The sequence below is a fragment of the Sinocyclocheilus rhinocerous genome, unplaced genomic scaffold (genome assembly GCF_001515625.1).
Source record: "Sinocyclocheilus rhinocerous isolate Xijiao unplaced genomic scaffold, SAMN03320098_v1.1 scaffold574, whole genome shotgun sequence".
Classification (NCBI taxonomy): Eukaryota; Metazoa; Chordata; class Actinopteri; order Cypriniformes; family Cyprinidae; genus Sinocyclocheilus; species Sinocyclocheilus rhinocerous.
This window is the reverse complement of record NW_015659919.1, coordinates 2,682,025-2,701,933: the sequence shown is the minus strand read 5'-3', so window position 1 is coordinate 2,701,933 and position 19,909 is coordinate 2,682,025. Positions and strand designations below refer to the sequence as shown.

The following is a 19,909-nucleotide window of genomic DNA, read 5'->3' as shown; positions in this document are numbered from 1 at the left end:
GTCACGCGCTTGAGGTATTCGGCCAATCACAACGCATTGGATAGCTGGCCAATCAGAGCACATCTCGCTTTTTCAGACCGATGAGTTTTGTAAAAATCGACGCGTTTCAAAAAGGCGGGGCATAGAGGAGAAACAATAATGTACAGTATGTGGAAAATAATGTGTTTTTTTAACTTTAAACCGCATAAACACATTTCATTACACCAAATACACAAAATAATGTTTTTTTTAGCAGCATCATATGACCCCTTTAAAGCAATTGGTCGATAACTTCCTGGGTTTGTTGGATTTTTACCTGGTTTTAAAATAGGAATTACTACAGCTCGCTTCCATATCTTTGGAAGTATTCCTTCTACCCATATTTTATTATATAACTTAAGTATCATTAATAATACACTATCTGACAGATGCTTTATCATTATATAACTTACGTTGTCACACCCAGGAGCAGTATTGGCACATTTTTGTAGTGCTGTTTTCAGTTCTGTGATAGTAAACTCTGAATCCATACAACTATTATTACTATTTCTCTTCTTCATTATATCTGGATTTTTGTCTAAAATATTTCTTCTTCTTAATTCATATTCTTCTCCCAATTCTATTCTATGCGCTTTTTCTAAAACCTTACCCAATATGTTTGCTTTGTTTATATCTGTTACTGCCACTGTATCCTCTTCAATTAAAATTGGTATTTGAGTTGACTTTTTCCCTTTCCCACTCATATTTCTTAACATGTTCCATATTTTATCCATAGGAGTATCTTTTCCAATGGTAGAACAAAATTCTCTCCAACCTTCTCTCTTGGCATTCTTAATTATTCTTCTTGTGTTAGCTCTTGCTTTCTTGTATTCCACCAAATTACTTATATTCATATTTTTCCTAAGTTGTTTAAATGCCTTATTTCTTTCTTTTATTGCTTTACTGCACTCTTCTTTCCACCATGGAATATTTTTATTTTTCTGTCCTGCATTTCTTTGTGGTATATATTTTGTTGCAGCTTCCATTATTAAATTCGTAATAGAGTTGCAAAATGTTTCTACTGAATCTTCTACTACTATATCCTTATATGTTTCACAATACTTGCTAAATGAATTCCAATCTGCTTTCTCATACATCCATTTTCTTTGCAGAAAACACCCTGTACTACTACTATTTACATTTATTTTACATACAATTGGAAAATGATCACTTCCAACTGTATTCTCACTGCTTACTTTCCATTCACATATTTCAGCCATTCCATTTGATATTAATGTTAAATCTATACTTGATACCGTATTCTCTGTTATATTAAACCTAGTGCCTTCTCCTGTGTTTAAGCATACTAATCCTCTATCATCCATAAATTGTTCTATTACTTCCCCATTGAGATCTATATTTTTACTCCCCCATAACCAATTATGAGCATTAAAATCACCACACCATAATTCCTTGTTTCTTTTTTCAATATTTTCAAACAAATTTATTGAAATCTTCTTACATGGGTTATAAAAATTATATATCACAATTGATTCTTCTCTAAAATATACTTCAACCACAACACATTCAATATCCTTAACCTCATTTAATTCCCTATATATAGTTCCTTCTTTTATAAATGTTACAACCCCTCCCCCTTGTTTCCCCACTCTATCCTTCCGAATAGACTTATATCCTGGTAATACAAACTGCAAATTTGGCTTGAGCCATGACTCTTGTACACAAATAACATTTGGCATATATTCTAAATCTAATACAAATTTTTTGAATTCTTGACCATTTGCTATGAGGCTCCTTGCATTCCATTGTATTACGCTTATCACCATTAAGCTACTCAGAAACCTGGGAAGCTTCTACTGTTGCTGATCGAGTAAGAATCTCATGAATCATGTTTACTGAGATCCCAGAGATCCCTAGAAACTCTGTTGCAGCTTCTAGAATTGTTTTTATCTTGGCTGATCTACTTGGCAGCATAGCAGTGACATTAATTACCTTTACAATAAAGGCTAGAAAGTTCTCTTTTGTCATTATTAGTGCATTTTCTTTTATAGCACACTGATGTTTACATTCAGACTCCTTTGTTTTCCCCTTTTCGATGTTCCTTGAATCTTGTGTGATTTTGTCCCTTACCTCTTCCCTCCTGTCCTCCTTACTTCCACAGACCTTCACTGCTTCAGCATAAGTGACTTTATTCTCAGCCTTATATTTTTGAACTTCTCTTGCTTTAATTTGTACCTCACATCCCCCATATGCTGCACTATGAGGACCACCGCAGTTACAGCATTTTAGTCCATTCACCTCTGTACATTTGTCATATTCGTGTTCTCCTCCACATTTTACACATCTTACTTTCCCCCTACACACTGCAGCCACATGTCCAATTCGTTGGCATTTAAAACATCTTAATGGCATTGGTACATACACTCTTACTGGATAACTAATATATCCCATTTGTACCTTTTCAGGCATTTTCCCTTCAAATGTCAGCAAGATACTCATACTTTCCTGTCGTTGTCCTTCCTTGTTTTTATACAGTCTTCTCACATTAACAATTTTCCCTCCTTTTATATTTTCATGAATTTCATCAGTGGTTATATATGTTGGAATTCCATATATTACCCCCTTTTCAACCTTAGCTACTCCAATCTCTTTGGATGTAATCTTTTCCCCATTCATTTCTTTCATCTTTAGTAGTTTGTTTTTTTGTCCAACATCTTTCACTATTATCAGAACTCTCCCTTGTCCTAAACATTTAGCCAAAACAACTCTTTCAACGATTTTATCGATCGCTTTGGATAGTCCTATTGGATGCAAATGCTTTCCTGAACTCTTTTCAAATGTCAACATAACTTTGAAACCATTCTCCTCAGTATTTTGTACAATTTGTTCTCTTGGATTTTCCTGATTTGCTTTGGTCTTTTAATTGTATCTTGTGTAGTTACCAGTTACCACCATATCCCCACTATCTTTCTGGTCCTTAGAAGATTTCTTACGTTTTGAGTTTTTCTTTCTTGAGTATACCTCCGTAAATCCTGACCTGTCCTCCATTATCGATTCTTCAGAATCTTCATCCATGACTGCACAACAGCAAACTTTTGTTCTCTGCTCTGCCTGCCAGAACTTTTCCGGGTTTTCCAGCGAATTGTCGTTAGCGTAGCCACCAAACACCGAAGCACGCACGACAAAGAGCAACCGCTTCCGACCACGCCACCAAATCTTCTTCTTCTTTGGGTTTTAACGGGAGCTTGCATCCTTAACGTTGCATTACTGCCATCTTCTGGTTCTAGTTATTTCCCATATACTTTAGTCATCATATTCTTGTCATGAGTCCCGTTTTAGTCAGAAAGCAAATCAAATATTTCGAAGCCACCAAATGAAACCTTTGGTAGTATATATAAATAAATTTGACTTTAATTTAATTTCACCATTTTTTTTTTTAATATTAGACTAATTTTACAAAAAAATTATTCAGGGAAAAAATATTACAACCTGACTTTGATGCAAAAGTCAGACTTAAACAATATACACACACACACACACACACACACATATATATATATATATATATGTGTGTGTGTGTGTGTGTGTGTATTGTTCTACATGTATATGTATATATGTATATGTCTCCACCTGTGTACTTATCTCATGAAGAATTTGGTGGTTTTGGCTCAGTAAGTGGCAAGATAAGAGATTGAAATGGAGATTAATCATGGGGGAGAAGTGAACCGGGCTCGCTACATGCTACATTTCACAGTTTTGTGTCTGTATTCAGAGATACAGAGTTTCACCATGACCACTCCCCCTCCTTCGTCTTTAAAAATGGCCGACATTAATTTAGTGATAAAATTGTACATCCTTTTGGAAATATGATAGTATTTTGTAATTATCATTTAAATCTGATTACTTTTCAAATTGTTTGCCATAAATCAACATCTCAGGAAAATGTTATGGGGTTTCAAATCAAAATATGACATCCTGTTATGAAACAGGTCATCATTTCATGTCCACTGTAGAGGACACTGGGACTAAAAGCATGTTTATTACACATTTTGGGAGACACAACAAATGAATAGGATCTGGCCAATTATTACTCCCATTATTACAATTCTTTTTTCAACATGCTGTCCCAACATTAGATACAGTGTATAGATGAGATTGTGTTTAATTGGAAAACCAGTTTATATCAAATCATTGTTATATCTTTTATAACATAGTTGAGAATCATCCTTATACAAAGTTTGGTATAAAAAAGTCCAGAGACCTTAAAAAGTAATTAATTTTAAGACAACTGTTTCATTTATAAAGTCAGTTAATTATCTACTCTGAATGACAATGAGCCAACTCTATAATGGAATTCAAAAATCTTCTTTTCATGTTAATGTTAAAACACATTAATCAATATGAGTGAGACAGTAAAGGATTTGGCCTTGGCATAATTTGCATAACTAAAAGCCTTTATATTAATATAGTCCCAATCAACATTTATTCAATTGGCAGATGCCTTCCAAAGTGACTTAAAGATGAGTCAGACAAAGTAAAAGAGGTTTGAATTTCAAGCAAATTCTTGAAATAGAGTACATATGTGACGTGACATGTGGCCAAGTATGGTGACCCATACTCGGAATTAGTGCTCTGCATTTATCCCATCCAAAGTGCACACACACAGCAGTGAACACACACACACCGTGAACACACACCCGGAGCAGTGGGCAGCCATTTATGCTGCGGCGCCCGGGGAGCAGTTGGGGGTTCGGTGCCTTACTCAAGAACACCTCAGTCGTGGTATTGAAGGTGGGAGAGAGCGCGCTGTACATTCCCCCCCCCCACCTACAATCCCTGCCGGACCTGAGACTTGAACCCGCAACCTTTGGGTTACGAGTCCGACTCTCTAACCATTAGGCCACGACTTCCCCTTTTATTCATAAAAAGATTCAAAGCAGTCCCATACGACATATACACGTGTTTGTTCAAATGAAAATCAGTTGCAGGAACAGTAGTCGCGGTACCTGAACGGCATTCATATAAAATCCATGTTAAAGTGTTTGTTATTAAAGGCTGTCTATATGTAGCTTCCTCCACTCTTTATATAGAGCTCAGAAGCTTTTCCCTGGATTGGGCCTCAGTGTATGTGACTCGTCCCTCTGGACACAAATGTAATGACAAAGAGCCTAAATATGCACTAAAAAGCTGGTCACAGAGAGCTGACAGTGTAAAACCCAGAAAATCTTCAGGATCCTCAAAATGATTAGTCGTCTTCCCCCTCTGACTCAGACTCTGTCGGAGAGAGAATTAAGACATAATGTGCTTGAGATTTACATTTTGTTTGGCAGAGGATATTTTTATCCGAGATACTTCCTCACCTTCCTCCGCATTCTGAAGCCACTCCACAAATTTCTTCATTTGCTCCAGAAATACACTTTTCCCTTTGGCAGCATGGGCGTCTTTGTACCATTTCAAAATGGCTTCCTCACTAAGGACATCAGCTGTGGAGTGAGAAACACACACCCATATCTTACCTTGCCTATAATTTATCATTAAAGCACTGATCAGGTGAGACATGGGTACCTTTGTAGAAGAGCACCACTATTTTGGAGAAGGATTTCATGAAGTGGATGTTGTCATAGCAGTACTCCTGAATCTTGAGCAGTAAGACCAGCTCTGATTGGCCCTGAGTACTGAACACAGCCAGGAGAGGTGCATAGTGCTACAGGAGAAACAATCACGATTATCATTCCAGCACCACTGTCTCTCTCTTACACAGGTCTGTACTGGCAGCACATGACTTGTTGTGATGCGTTACGCTGCATTGGCTTGAGGCTGCCTACATAATCATCTGATACAACAATCAAGTTCTTTCATGGACCAATCAGCTGCACATTCTACACTTCAGAAACCTGGAAATAAAATAAGTTCAAAACAAACTTATTTTTTAAACTGACATACAGTAGTTGAAATTGTATTTTATATAATCCCTTAAAAATAAACTTGAAGTATACTACTTTTTGGTAAGGGATAAAAGAACGAAATAAATGAATCTAAAGTACTTGATTGTTGCATCATCGAAAAATTTAAATTGATATTATCATACAGCTTTACATATAAAGTTGGAGATATAAGTATATCCAGTTTATCCATATGCTCACATAAAGTGATATATAATACATCACAATTCTTAGGTCAAATCTCTGGATGGATGGATGGATGCTATATGGCATATTGCTTGATTGCTTGTATTGTCGTGAAATGTAAACTATATTATTGTCCCGCTCTAATCTGCTAAATACGGCTATAAGGCTTGACGATCTTAAGATATTGTAATATTGTAAACATTAACATCATTATCTTTTGCAAAGCTGCTTTGAAACAATGTGTATTGCAAAAAACACTATACAAATAAATTTGACTTGACTCCAATTTAACTATTTTTGCGAGGGTTATTTTAAAATATGACACTAATTTAAAATAATAATAATAATAATAATAATAATCATAAAAATAAATTTAGGAAAGAAAAACATAACCTGACTTTGATGTAACAGTCTGAAGTAAAATATATAACAAATTAAATTTTTAGAAAAAATATACACACATACATACATATACATACATATACATTTCCAAACATTCATTTTGCCATTAATTATAATAATCCAGTGAGATTTTTGTCTGACAGCAGCCAGTGCTCCACACAGAGATCTGATCTGATCATCATCCAGTCTGTCTGGAATAACATGAAGAAACAGAACAAACTGAGACAATGTCTCCAAGATCCTTGATCCTTTAGATATGAGAATTTAGATACGAGCATTACAAATATCAATGTGAGATTTTAAAGTCTAGGTGTTGATACTGTGCCTTCAGGTGTTTGAGGGCCTGTTCGGTGACCAGCTCCTCTTTCTTATTCCATTCAACAGCATTCATGAGGCAGGTCCACAGTAAGCCAATCACAGCCTGCTCCTGAAGATCATTCTTCTTCATCTCCTCTTTCACATACACCACGATCTGAGCACAATTCACACCAGAACATATGGATATTTTAAGGACTTAAGGACTAACGTGACAATCCTTAATGACCCATATAAAATCTGGGTCTTGAAGCAAAAGCAGCTGAGAAGCAGTGTTTAACATGCATGCATGCTTACCTCTCTGATGGGACACTGCTGCGACAAGTGCTCCTGCAGCTCTTTCTGTAGCTCCTTGCGTGTGCCCAGAGACTGCTGCGTGCGCAGGAAGTCTGACAGCTCCTTCAGTCCTGCCTCAGTGAAGTACTTTGAGAAGTGCTCCAAATTCTGCTTATTGGCAGGGAAGAGTTCCTGAAGTCACGGCAGATTGAATGAATGAATGAATGAATTCTCATCAGCCTTGGTGAGCATAAGACACATTTTTCAAAATATAAGAAATCGTACCACTGCCAGACCTGATGTAGTTCATAACTACAGGTCAGTCCAGTTCATAATTGTGACTGTGTCCAAACTGTTTCCAATTATTTACAACCTGTGATTGAATATCAAAACCTTTATTTTTTTGTTATAGAATCTGCATGGATTTTGTTGTACTGTGTGCATGAAGGTCATGAGTGAGTTTAGGGGTGTTAAGACACATCTGCCAGGTAATGAACATCTCCATGGAAATTTATCTGCAAAATGGCTCATTATCTCCTCATAATTTTCAGAGGTTAATGAATTCAGTATCAGAATTGATCTCGTGTGTAAGCCAACACCGAACAGATGAGCATCAACAATTATACCAGGAGCTTCTTATCCAGGTTGGCTTTTCTAAGGGCAGATGTCACCGCATTGGCATCCTTCTCTGCTATCCAAGCTTTAAACATCTTCACCGCAAAAGAAGCTGATATTCCTACAAGCAGACAGTGGGGAAAACAGCACATTCTTTAATAAATATCTAAAATAGTCAAATGAAGAATTCACTGCCAATGCAAAAAAAAAAAAAAATCTCTCAAGTAAATAATTCATTTAATATATATATTTTTTCTCTCTCCTTCGAGAGGAAGAAGACATAAAGCACAAACCTTCTTTGACAAGGTTATCGCTGAAAAGGCTGGTGAGGATAGGTGGCAGCAGTGTGCCGTTGGCCAACAGGATGCCTGTTAGCATGGCTAGTTTGGTCTGCTCCGACTCAGTGAAGGCCTTCAGGAAGAGAAGAAGCTATGTGGGGACAAAACGTATGGATCACAACATACGGTGTTTGTGGAACATCCTCCGCAGTACATTATCATTATCATTACTGATAATAGCAAGAACATGATATGCACATTAGTTACCTTTTTGATTTCCTCCTCAAAGGCCTTCTCCAGATATTTGTACCTTCTGATAAGTTTATTGAAAACCTGTATATAGACATAATCATCTATGAGTCACAGCATTAAGGTGAATAAAAGTGAGAGAAAAAATAAAGGGGTCATATACATTTTGCATAATAATAATAATAATAATAATAATAAAACCCAAAAACAAATATTAAATTCCAAAATATAATAATAATTTCATGTAATATTATATATTATATAATTTTAGATATTAATATTATTATATTATTTTTAGATATATTAAAATATTGAAACATAAAATATGATATATAATGAACAATAAAGAAGATTTCATATAATATATTATATATATGTTATTTTTAGATATTATTATTATTATATTTTATTATAGTATTTTTAGATGATGATGCTAATAATAATAATAATAATAATAATAATAATAATGTAATAAAATATATAAAACATTACATATTATATAATATTATATAATAATAATAATAATATTTTATTATCTGTTCAATAATATATAATATATGTGATATTATACATTTATATTATTTGTTAGATATTACTACTATTATTATACTATTTTTAGATGGTAATAATAATAATAATATTTAAAAATAATATAATACAAATACCTAAATAAATATTTTTAGATTTAATAATAATAATAATAATAATAGCAACAATGTAATAAAATAATATTATAAACTATGTAATATTATGATATAATTATATTTTATTATCTGTTCAATATTATTAATAATATATGAGATATTATATATTATTTGTTAGATATTATTACTATTATTATTATACTATTTTAGATGATAATAAAATCTAAAAACAATAAAATAAAAAAACGAAATAAATATTTTTAGATGTAATAATAATAATGTGATATTTTATATATTATACTTTTATGCTATTATTATTGTTATTAATTTAGATTTTTTTTATTATTATTAATTTTAGATACATCCTTAATACATCAAACATCAAATACATCAAACTCTTCTAAAACCAAAATCAAATCAAATTTGATTCCTTATGATATGACAAAATCTAAATCCTGGACACAAGAACACACTTTTAAACTCACAGTAGCTGGTGATGGAGAGACAATGTAATCCAAGGGATTATTTCATAATGACACAGTATGAGTGGCATACTGGTTCTACCCAGAGGATTTGGGGGCTAAGTACATCTAATGCAATTTTGAAACAGGATTCCCCCGCCTTCCTGCCATCTTGGTTTCGGCTGCTCATTTTTCATATACAACAATGGGAAAAAAGCATCTCATTGAACGGGCTGAAGTGGGGTGTTCACCTGAGCATAGCTGCGGACAGCAGTGTGGTTTTCCTCCGTCCTGAACATGCAGTGCTCCGTCACCTTGGTCTTGTCCCCGTCGTCAATACGTGTTCCCCCGGGAGCTGAGAGAGGGAAAGTGAGGTTACAGGTTAATGCTGTAAATTCTTTGAGAGCACTGTGCTGTCACGGTTAACCCCTACTGAGAAAATGTCACTGTGCCTACTGCACAGTTATAACTGAGAGGAGCAGACGTCACAGCAACCAGCTATGCAACAACACAACAGTTATACCAGAATGCTTCATTCCCTGTATCATATGCTGTGTTTGCAATGTTTACAGTTTTATTTATGTATAATGCATAATGTGCAATACAGCTTTATGTATAAGAGAAATGATGTAGTGTAGGTCAAGTAAAAAAAAAGCATTAGCCTCTGTACTACAAAGTAGATGCATTTCTAAAGCATTTAATCAAATAAGGAAACAAATTGAATTACAGCATTGCTTCCACCCCAAAATAGGACATGGGTTCTCAATGTGCTCTGCACACATAACAATGCAATGCCTCATGGACTAATCCACAGGTGTCCGGGTTAATACCATACAGTACACACAGTTAACTTCAGCTCCCCTTGAGAGGTTTGCTCCGGATTACAGTGTTGAGTCACTGATCCATTGATTTGTCAATGTAATACTTACCATCTTACCATTTCATAAAACACTAAACTGGCTTTTCTACGGAGCACCTAAGAGTGCACGATGATGGAAAAAATATACAATTGGAAGAAAAATTAGTTCCCCTAAGAAACTTTGCATTGGCTTGCAAAAACACTTAAATATAGTTTCCTCCATCCTCATATTATTTCCATTACCAGTTTTGCGTTCACTCACAAAACTTTCACAAGACAAACTTGCAAATGCAGTGTTGTTTTGAGAATGCAAAAGGTTAGCAAATAAATGCAAAAGCACTGAAATATAATTTTTCTTCTCACCTCATATTTTTTCCATCAGCAATTTTGAATCTGTTCGCAAAACTTTTAGGTTCTCCCGAGAAACTTGCAAACTTGAAACTTGTGTTCCCTTGCAAAATGTGTGTATTATTCCCTAGCCAAAGTACTGCGCCCCCTGAGAAACTCTGCATTAGCTCGCAAAACTTTTGCTTTCCCTCATGCGTATACAAACTTTCTCAGGGCGAAAGTTTTGCAAGTGAACACAAAAGAAATATAACTTTTCCATGTGTTCCTTTAGGGGCTTTGTATTATTCAGGCAAAAATATTCAAAATATCTGAATAAAATCAAAGTTTTCTTTATCAGGTCGTCAGAAATTTTCTGTTATTCTTCTTTTTCATCAAATTACTATGCAAAAACATTTTCAAATATTTTGACAAATTTTACTTGGTGACATATTTCTGAATTGACAGTATATTCAATAATTTAAATAAAATACAGTAGATCAAGACTAATTTTGTTAGTCATTAACGTAATGACTAACATGAATTAATTTTGTTAGTAACATTAATTTTGTTAGTAATTAATGAAGAACTGATTGAATCATGTAAAAAAAAGTTCTCTAGGGCAGTCTTTGGAAGAGTAGTTTGAGTGGTTGAAAAAATGCAGATTTAAAAGACATTAGCAAATTATGTAGGTGAAAACTATGAAGAAAAATTAATGTCTACAAATAAATAGTTCATTATAAGACCAAAAATATGCATTAAGAAAGTAAACTGAGTTTATTTTCGTCTCATGCTTTCATGTTAACTTGAATGTAGTGCTTTCATCACATTTGTGTAATAGATCCCCGTCTATTTTCACAGAGTTCAGGGAAATTTGAGCCTTTGTTAAGGACTAATAAGGGCAAAGGTCAGAAGATTTGGACTTAATCTCTATTTTACAGAGTTAACGGCAGTCTTCTACTTATGAGGGCTCTATATCCTAGCTGGAGTAATCTGACTGCTGACTGGATGTTTGACCAGGCTGCTGTTCTTCCTCTCTCATGTGCTCTCGCAGCTATTTGGGCTTTATATAGAGCCAGAGTAAACCTTTTAGCTCTAATTGGGTTGACAGAAACAGTCCCATCCTAAAGACATCTCTACCAGTCCTTGAAACTGAACTCATTCCACACAGATTGAACAAAAAGTGTAGTGTGTGAGAGGAACAATATAAACTTACTAGCTAATCATCAGCAGGAGTTTACAAAAAAAAAAAAAACTACACCTAGGTCAAGCTACTACAGTATATATAGTATTGATGGGATCGCACTTAATGATTTGTTTAATAAAATAATGATTATTATATTATAACAAGTATCTTATGCTTACAGTACAATGATAAAATCTTTAAATGTTATTCCAATTTTTACAAACATTTTAAAAATGAAATTGATAATTTACTGTGATGGTAAAGCTGAATTTTCAGCATCATTACTCCAGTCTTCAGTGTCACATGATCCTTCAGAAATCATTCTAATATGCTGATTTGTTGCTCAAGAAATATTATTATTATTATTATTATCATCAATGTTGAAAACAGATGTGCGGTTTAATATTTTTGTGTAAACCATGATACATTATTTCAGAATTCTTTGATGAATATAATTTTCAAGTGAACAGCAATTATTTGAAACATTTTGAAAGAAACCATGTACAATTTTTAACATAAATGTTTACATTTAATGCATTGTACCAGATTTAGCCAGAGGCTCATTTTCATCTGCATAATTTTTTAAAATTCATTATTTTTAACGCATACTTTTTTGAACAATATATTCATATGTCACATTTCTATAGTATATTGGTTTGAATGCACTATATGATGTAACGTTATGCGAGTAACATGGCTCAGTACACAATTAAAGTAAACTGCTATAATCTAATTATGTGCTGTCTGATCTGACAACATATGTGCTTCACAACCCTTTACATGCATATAATTTTAAACTCACAAAATGCATATTCAACTCCAAAAACCCTTTTAATATGCTGTTCTCTACTCTGGCTTCCCATATCTGCTCCAACCAAATTCAACACTCTGCTTCTGTCCCACAGTGAAGCCGCCCACTCACTCTCTCAGCCTGCTTATGTGCAAAAGATCTGAAGATTTCCAACCGGCTGTGACGGCTCCTAGGAGACAACTAAGACAGGCTAAAATGATGTTGTGTATTCCCTGCTGTCCTCATCGTTGTATATATATATTTGTAAGTTGATGGCCTGGAGGTACTGCACTAAACACTTTGATCCAGAGATGTGCTGCAAGTGTTGGAGCAACAGCCTGCTGTCACAAGGGAGTGAGCTAATGACCTCTCATTCTGTTAATCTGCTAAAGATGCCAGCGTCTGCGTAAGATAACAGGACAAAGGATGGTTCTACCAGGGTCCACAAAGTGATTTTCTGTCCTTTACGAATGTTGCTTGTCAGATTGTACAGTATAGCCCCAGTGACAGCTTGGGTAAAAGGCAGCAACAGTTTTTTTTAATTATTTTTTTATGTCAAACTGTAATATATACATCTGCAAGACTGTGACCAGTGGTGCAGTGTGGGCCATGTATACGCCATATGCTTACTTTTTGCCTGGGGTTGTTCGTGTATTACAACTTCTAAGGATCAATATTTGAGTATACCCTCGGTATACCCACTTGTTTTGTTGCCTCGCAAGTCCGTACTCTACTGTCATATTAGCATCCACTTTAATGGTGTCTCATGCTGTTGTGCAAAACTAGCGATTCTTTGTTATAATTTTGGCATTATCACTTTTATTACTCTACCTTTTCCCGTCCTTCACCGACTGACTGCAAGTGTCCACTACAGCGAGAGAACTCCGCTCTAGTGAGTAAGCCATTGCTATGCATTTAATAAAGAGTGAGCGGGTTGAATGTGAATTACATCGCGTATTAGCAGCTTTTATTGACATTTTATTGATGCTGTTTATTGATAAAGTCGCTTGCTCTTAAATGTCTTGTGTGAGAGAGGGAGGGAATGCGCTGTCCACAGATTTTGTTTTGTAAACTATTTGATGCCAAGGACCCTCAAATTGAACAATCCCTTCAGGCCCGGTGTTACAGGGCAACAGGAATGCTAGTGCTAAGCACCCTCAGTTTAAGCTGTGATAACATATCGATAAAACAGATCTGGCACTCTATCCAGTGCGGATTTGTTTTTACACTCTGGGGAGCGTAAAAGGTTTCTATTTACAACGTGTTTTTACAGCTGATTTACACAATGCAACATTCTACTGCAGGAGATATAATTCCCTTCATAAATAATAAGATTAGCTATATTTTTTATTTATTTATAAAGACTCACTTATACTGTGTGAGAAAAAATATTAGGCATTATAAGTATAAATATTAATTATTTTTAATTAAATCATTGTCTTTTATATTACCAGTGTACTGAAGTCAAAACAAATTTAAGAAAACATTGTCTGGAAATATTTATTTCTTATAAAGTTAGGATTTTCTACTGACTTGAACAAGTTGTGACAGGGTAATAGTAAACCACCTTTTTCTTTAGGACTACACCATTTGACTCTGACCCAAAAGTTCTGTCGATTCATGTCACACTGTAGCCCAAAGTATACTTCGGCGTTCTGCGAAGGTCTGCGCACTCCTGCGTGTGCAAGACGGAATGGAACGTGGAAAGTGAAGTATACCCAGGCCTTGAGAGTGCCATTTTGCCTTATAAACCCTAAAAATTGGTCTAATTAATCATTTAAAATATCTTGTTGCAACCTAATCACAACAAAGTTTGAGAGATTATTAACTGCATTTCTGAAATGAGAAAACAAAATAATATCTTTAAAATCATGAGAAAGCTACGTAATGAGGTGTCATCAACAATGAAATCGGATCTATAAAGCAATAAAAGCGAGGAAAAGAGAGAAAATTCAAACAAACTAAAAACGAACAATTGCTTTACGCCGAATTGCCGCTATTTGAAAGTGAACGTAAAATGCGCACGCCGCTTTTACAAGCTTATTAAAAGCGAAGGAAAGCGAGGAAAAAAGGGAATGCCTCCGCCCCCACGGTGATTATCGGTGTTGTCACACGTCGATTAACCGGTGGGAAAATTTCCTCACCGTCACAACCTTAGTATTAAGACAATATCCCAAATTATGCAGAAGGTTTTGGACCTTCTCACCAAGCATGCTCCCAGCCATGAGGACGTCAAACAGGGTGTCGGCATAGCGGCGGTAGTCTAGTCTCGACCCAGTGACATCCAGAAACTTGGCTACAGCATCAAGATCACCACCTGCTTCGTTGAGGCCTTGAACAATAGTGTCTCGGAAAACCGTAGGCTCAAACTTCTCCTTTTCATCTGTGAGAGAGGAAACACAAGAAAGACTCTCAGTCAAGGTTACCGCAGCAGAGATTCAGGATTCACATTAGCCACTTATGATGTAGAATATAATGCTTTAAATTTAGATTTGATCCTCGATTTGTATCCATCGGTGTAGAATGCTTGATAACAAAGCAGGTGGTCGCACACAGAAACATGCAAGCCGCACTTATACCTACCATTATGTAAATAAGTTCCCTCGCCTCGCTACTGGCTAGGAATTCTGATTATAGCACACGCTAAAGAGCATGTTGAGTGTCTTCCTGTGAGATCTCACATTTGAAGAGCCAGTCACACCTACCACACTATCCAGTGAAGCATAACTCTAATGCCCTGTTGAAAACGCCCCCACATTTGTCACAGTCAAAAGCTATTAAGTAACGTTCCTCAGCTGTCTGTAATGTCTAACGGTGTTCACCTTTCACCCGTATCATACACCTACATGGACGATTCACATTAGAACTGTATGGCAGATACTGTATGACTTCTTTCTATGTAAAATAATTAATTGTTTGCAAAAAGATTGACCTATACATGTATTAGCTGGACCTAAACATACACTACCAGTCAAACGATTGGGGTCAGTGAGATTTTTTTGTATCATTAAATTAATACTTTTATTCAGCATGGATGCATTAAGTTGATCAAAAGTGACAGTAAAGATGGTTACACTTTACTTACTATTTACTTATATACTCTATATTAGACATTTTACTAACTATTAGTAACTTTGAAACTACATGTCAGCTAACTCTCATTAGAGTATTAGTAGACTGTTTAGGATTAGGGTTAGTAGAATAAGTTGACATGTACTTGTCAAGTTACTTAATTATAGTCAGTAGAATGTCTAAAGTGGACTACAGAAGTAATGTGCTACTGTAAAGACAGTGTTAAAAGATTTATTTTTCAACTTTCCATTATTTTAAGAAAAAATATTACATTTTCTACAAAAATATTAAGCAACACAACCGTTTTCAACATTGATAATATTAAGAAATATTTTTTGAGCAAATCAGAACATTAGAATGATTTCTGAAGGATCATGCAGAAAATTCTACTTTGCCATCACAGGAACTTTTATATAAATATAAATGTATCTAAATAGAAAAGACTTAACAGTTTAATACTTTTCTTAAACTTATTTTAATAATATTTCACAATATTACTGTTTTTACTGTACTTAAATTAAAATAAAAAACAATGAAGCCTTGGTGATCATTAAAAACATTTCCAAACCCAAACTTTTGAATAGTAGTGTATTTTTTGTTTAAATGTCAGAGAATAAACGTAAACTGATTTTTATAGCTTTTATTTAGCCTTTGTGTCAAAATCAATGTCTGATAATGCCATAATTATCAGTACACCACAACAATAAAAACAATATGTAATAATAATAATCATCATCATCCCTATAATTTTGTGACTGGAGATGCATAAGTGAGACAATTTGTATTTTTTAAAAATATAATAAAACAAAAAAGATAAGGGGCCATTCACACAAAATTGGGGTTTTGCTTTGACGCAGGAAGTAGAATGGGGAAAAATATATAACTTGAGACTTGTTTTTTAAAAGTTTTTAACTTCTTAGAACTTGAGTGCTGCATTTTTAGAACACTGTGTCATGTGTAAGACGTGAGTGCTGTGGTCAACAATGTCCATCTAGCACATTTACATAAAGAAACAATGGAAAAGTAGCACTGTAGAACAGAAAAACGCTTTCTGTGTGAACACCCACTAAACTTTCTGATTCTGGAACTAATGCTGCAGCTATTGCAGTAGGCTATTTGTTAACTTCTGTTGCTCTGAGACTGCAGAACTAAGTTAAAAGATCAGAACGGCAGAGTGTCTGAACTGGTACCAGTATTGTGCAGGACATGAAGTACACAGTAGCACACAAACAAGCTATTAATGGAACATGAATTGAGACCCTTGCCACTGCATTGCTGAGTGAGTCTGCAACATGTGTGCACATCTAAGGTGTGTGTGTGTGTTTCTGTATGTGAACAAATATTAAGAACAATCACTGTACATTTGCCATTTAACTGTCAACACAAGTTAAATCCTTTGTAAAGCCCACAATTAGTTTCTATGAGGTAGAATAGGAAATATCGAGATAAAAAAAAATTACTCACCCCTTTTCCTGGTCTTAAACCGCTGGCCTGTAAGCACTGGCTTCTGTTGCTTACCGGTATTCATATAAGTCCTTCCCATGCAAAGAAACAGACATAAAATATATTCAAATCAGCAACAAAAACATAGATGACCCATTTTTGTGCTATGACAGATCCATTATTGAATAAGCCATGATGCCCCACAAGACAAAACAATGAAACGACTCCTGACCCAGTAATCTGTGCTTTCCCCAATACTACACCCTCCTCTCACACACCTCGTTTATAATATCGCACTGTACTAGGAGGAAAAAAAGCTCGCGATCTAAAAGCTCATCAGCTGAGAGGTCCTCTCCAGCACGCAGTGAGTGCTCCAGCAGAAAGCCAGTGCTCCGGCAAGCCTTTTCGCTGCCCTGTGCTAAATATAGAGGGGCTCATCCCCGACCGTGTAAACTTCAGTCACCCAGGTCTGGGACACGTGTCGTATTACAGCAAGGACATGTCTGATCACAGCTTACAGCCCTCTGCATGTGTGTGTGTGTGTGTGTGTGTGTGTGTGTATAATGTATACAAGCAAACTCACAAAGTATACACACGTGCAAACATTTACACAAACAAAATCAACATTTTCCATAGGGTAAATAAAGGCAGTTATTATGAGCGCTGCATAACCAGCAAAATAAAAAAAAAGTTCCTTGATGTCCTTTATTCCTTTATGTTGCAGTAAATTTTGCATATGATTATGAATGTTTCACCATGGTATAATATGTTGTGAAAAGTGAAGTTGAGGTCAGAAGTGTGAGAATGATTTGTGATGGAAACATTAGTTACAATGGGTTAAATATAATAAATATCATATAATATAATAATTATTAAACTGATTTAACTCATTTAAATACTGGTTAAATAAATCTAATTTTAAACATTTAAACTAATTACAAAAAAACTCCAATGAGTGCAGATTTATTTTTGAGAGTCAGCTTTAAAAGGGGTCTGTACGTTTTTTTTATTTTTAATAAATGCACTGTCCAATAAATTGCACAAAGGTAAGGTAACAGTAAAAACTAACCATAATATTGCAAAACATTTAAAATTATTTCAAATAAATGCTGTTCTTTTATAATTTTCTATTCATCAAAGAATCCTGGGGGAAAATCTGTCTTGTTCAAAGCAGATCAATGGATTTCAACATTAATACAAATATGAAATGTTTTTTGAGCACCAAATCAGCATAGGAAATAAATTGAGCCTTGGTGAGCAAAAGCCCAAAAGACACTTCTTTCAAAAAATAAATAAATAAATAAAATAAATAAAAATAACAGATAACATATTTCATACCACACAAAGAATACCCTTGATTTGTCCTCAAAGCTGCATGAACTCATGACTCACAGTGATAATTCACTGAAATCAGAACAATTGTTTTTAAACAGCATTCTACATCATGGCTCAGTGTTTTTCTAACATTGAGTCCTTTCACGCAGCTCTGAACAATATGTACTCATGTGCAAGTCCCGTGTGATTTATAAATGATATCAACAACCACGTTCACCAGGGATGAGCCCACAAAGAGGATGATTTAGCTGATTGTCACCAAACCTTTATCCATTACAACAGACAATGCAGTAATTGGCCCTTAGATCAGCTCAAGTGGAGGATGTCCAGAGCACAACACCTCACAGGACCGGTTAGTACCGGTGTTGTTGGAAAACCAGAAACTCTGGAGAGTCAAAAGTCAGAGTCGGGTCTTAATTAGATTACAACAGACCCTGAGGAGTGAGTGGGGCTTACAAACCATCAAAATCACTCCCAATCACTCTCCAGTTATTGTACCACACTGCTTATTAAACACGGCTCTCAGTTTGACTTTCTCACAGTGTATAAGTGACATTCCCTGTCATAAAACCAATTAAACAAGGACAAACATCACACAGCACTTGGCAACCACAAGATGTAGTTTCACCGGTCTCAATGTATAAGTGCTTCAGTGCCAAGAATAACACACAGGCTATGGCATTCCTGGAAGAGAATGCAACCTGGTTTCGAATGAGGTGCTGGGAGTGGGACACAACACAGGACGGAAGCTTTGATAGGATATAAATATTATACATAGTATAAATAACTATAGTTCATGCAGTAGTTCATTGACATTCATATTTTAAAAGATATTTTGTATTACAAAAATATTTTTTTATCTTTTACATTCAGCATTGCACATTCAATAGTCAGATATTTCATATACACAGTATGTATATATGAAATATCTGACTATTGAATGTGCAATGCTGAATGTAAAAGATAAAAATACGATAATGTATGATACACATACTGTATATTAAAAATCTGACAGCTAAATCAGAATATACTATTTCAGAAAGCTGTGTAATATATATATATATATATATATTGTATGCATACTTTTTATTTGGTTCACTGAAATAATAGAAGAATTTTGTTGTGCGCTCAAAAACCGTTACAACACGGTTTCATAAATAACCAAGTAATCCGACTTCATCATTAGTTAAATGCCTCAGTCTGCTTACAAATGTAGCATTTTTGCACATGTGCTTATTTAGCTTGTTAAATTAATTATAGTTTTCAAGACCAGCAGGTTACGCTTCAAAACTCGTAAAAGCTCAGAAGGTGCTCAGCAGCACGAGAGAATCAGACACGAATCAGGCTAATAGTAACATTGCGCATCATGACAGGCCATCATGTGATTGTATTTAACGTTACCTGTCTGTGATTCTGCCTGTATGATGATCTCGAGCACCGCTCCGCGCAGTATCTCACGCGACAGTTTGAGCAGGCAAGTTAAGTACAGCTGGACTGAACTACTCTCGAGAGGGGTACTTCGCACGACATGAATTACTACGGTTATTAATAAT

General features: G+C 35.1%; 1 protein-coding gene across 4 annotated transcripts; it reads right to left on the bottom strand.

The window, feature by feature from the left end:
- Nucleotides 1-4,846: 4,846 nt before the first annotated feature.
- Nucleotides 4,847-19,807, bottom strand: LOC107724358 (basic leucine zipper and W2 domain-containing protein 2). Of its 4 annotated transcripts, none has more exons than XM_016533258.1 (12): nt 19,758-19,807; nt 17,043-17,113; nt 14,713-14,889; nt 9,599-9,702; nt 8,261-8,326; nt 8,009-8,144; nt 7,727-7,836; nt 7,122-7,292; nt 6,835-6,981; nt 5,545-5,683; nt 5,340-5,462; nt 4,847-5,253 (listed from the first exon to the last, which is right to left on the bottom strand). In XM_016533258.1, the coding sequence occupies exons 2-12, from the start codon at nt 17,104-17,106 to the stop codon at nt 5,225-5,227; spliced, it is 1,266 nt and encodes a 421-aa protein (XP_016388744.1). In that variant the 5' UTR covers nt 17,107-17,113; nt 19,758-19,807; the 3' UTR covers nt 4,847-5,224. The 4 variants fall into 4 exon arrangements, with proteins under 4 accessions (XP_016388744.1, XP_016388743.1, XP_016388745.1 ...); XM_016533257.1 differs by lacking the exon at nt 19,758-19,807 and adding an exon at nt 17,235-17,430 and having other exon boundaries at nt 17,043-17,114; XM_016533259.1 differs by lacking the exon at nt 19,758-19,807 and adding an exon at nt 17,300-17,430.
- Nucleotides 19,808-19,909: the final 102 nt, after the last annotated feature.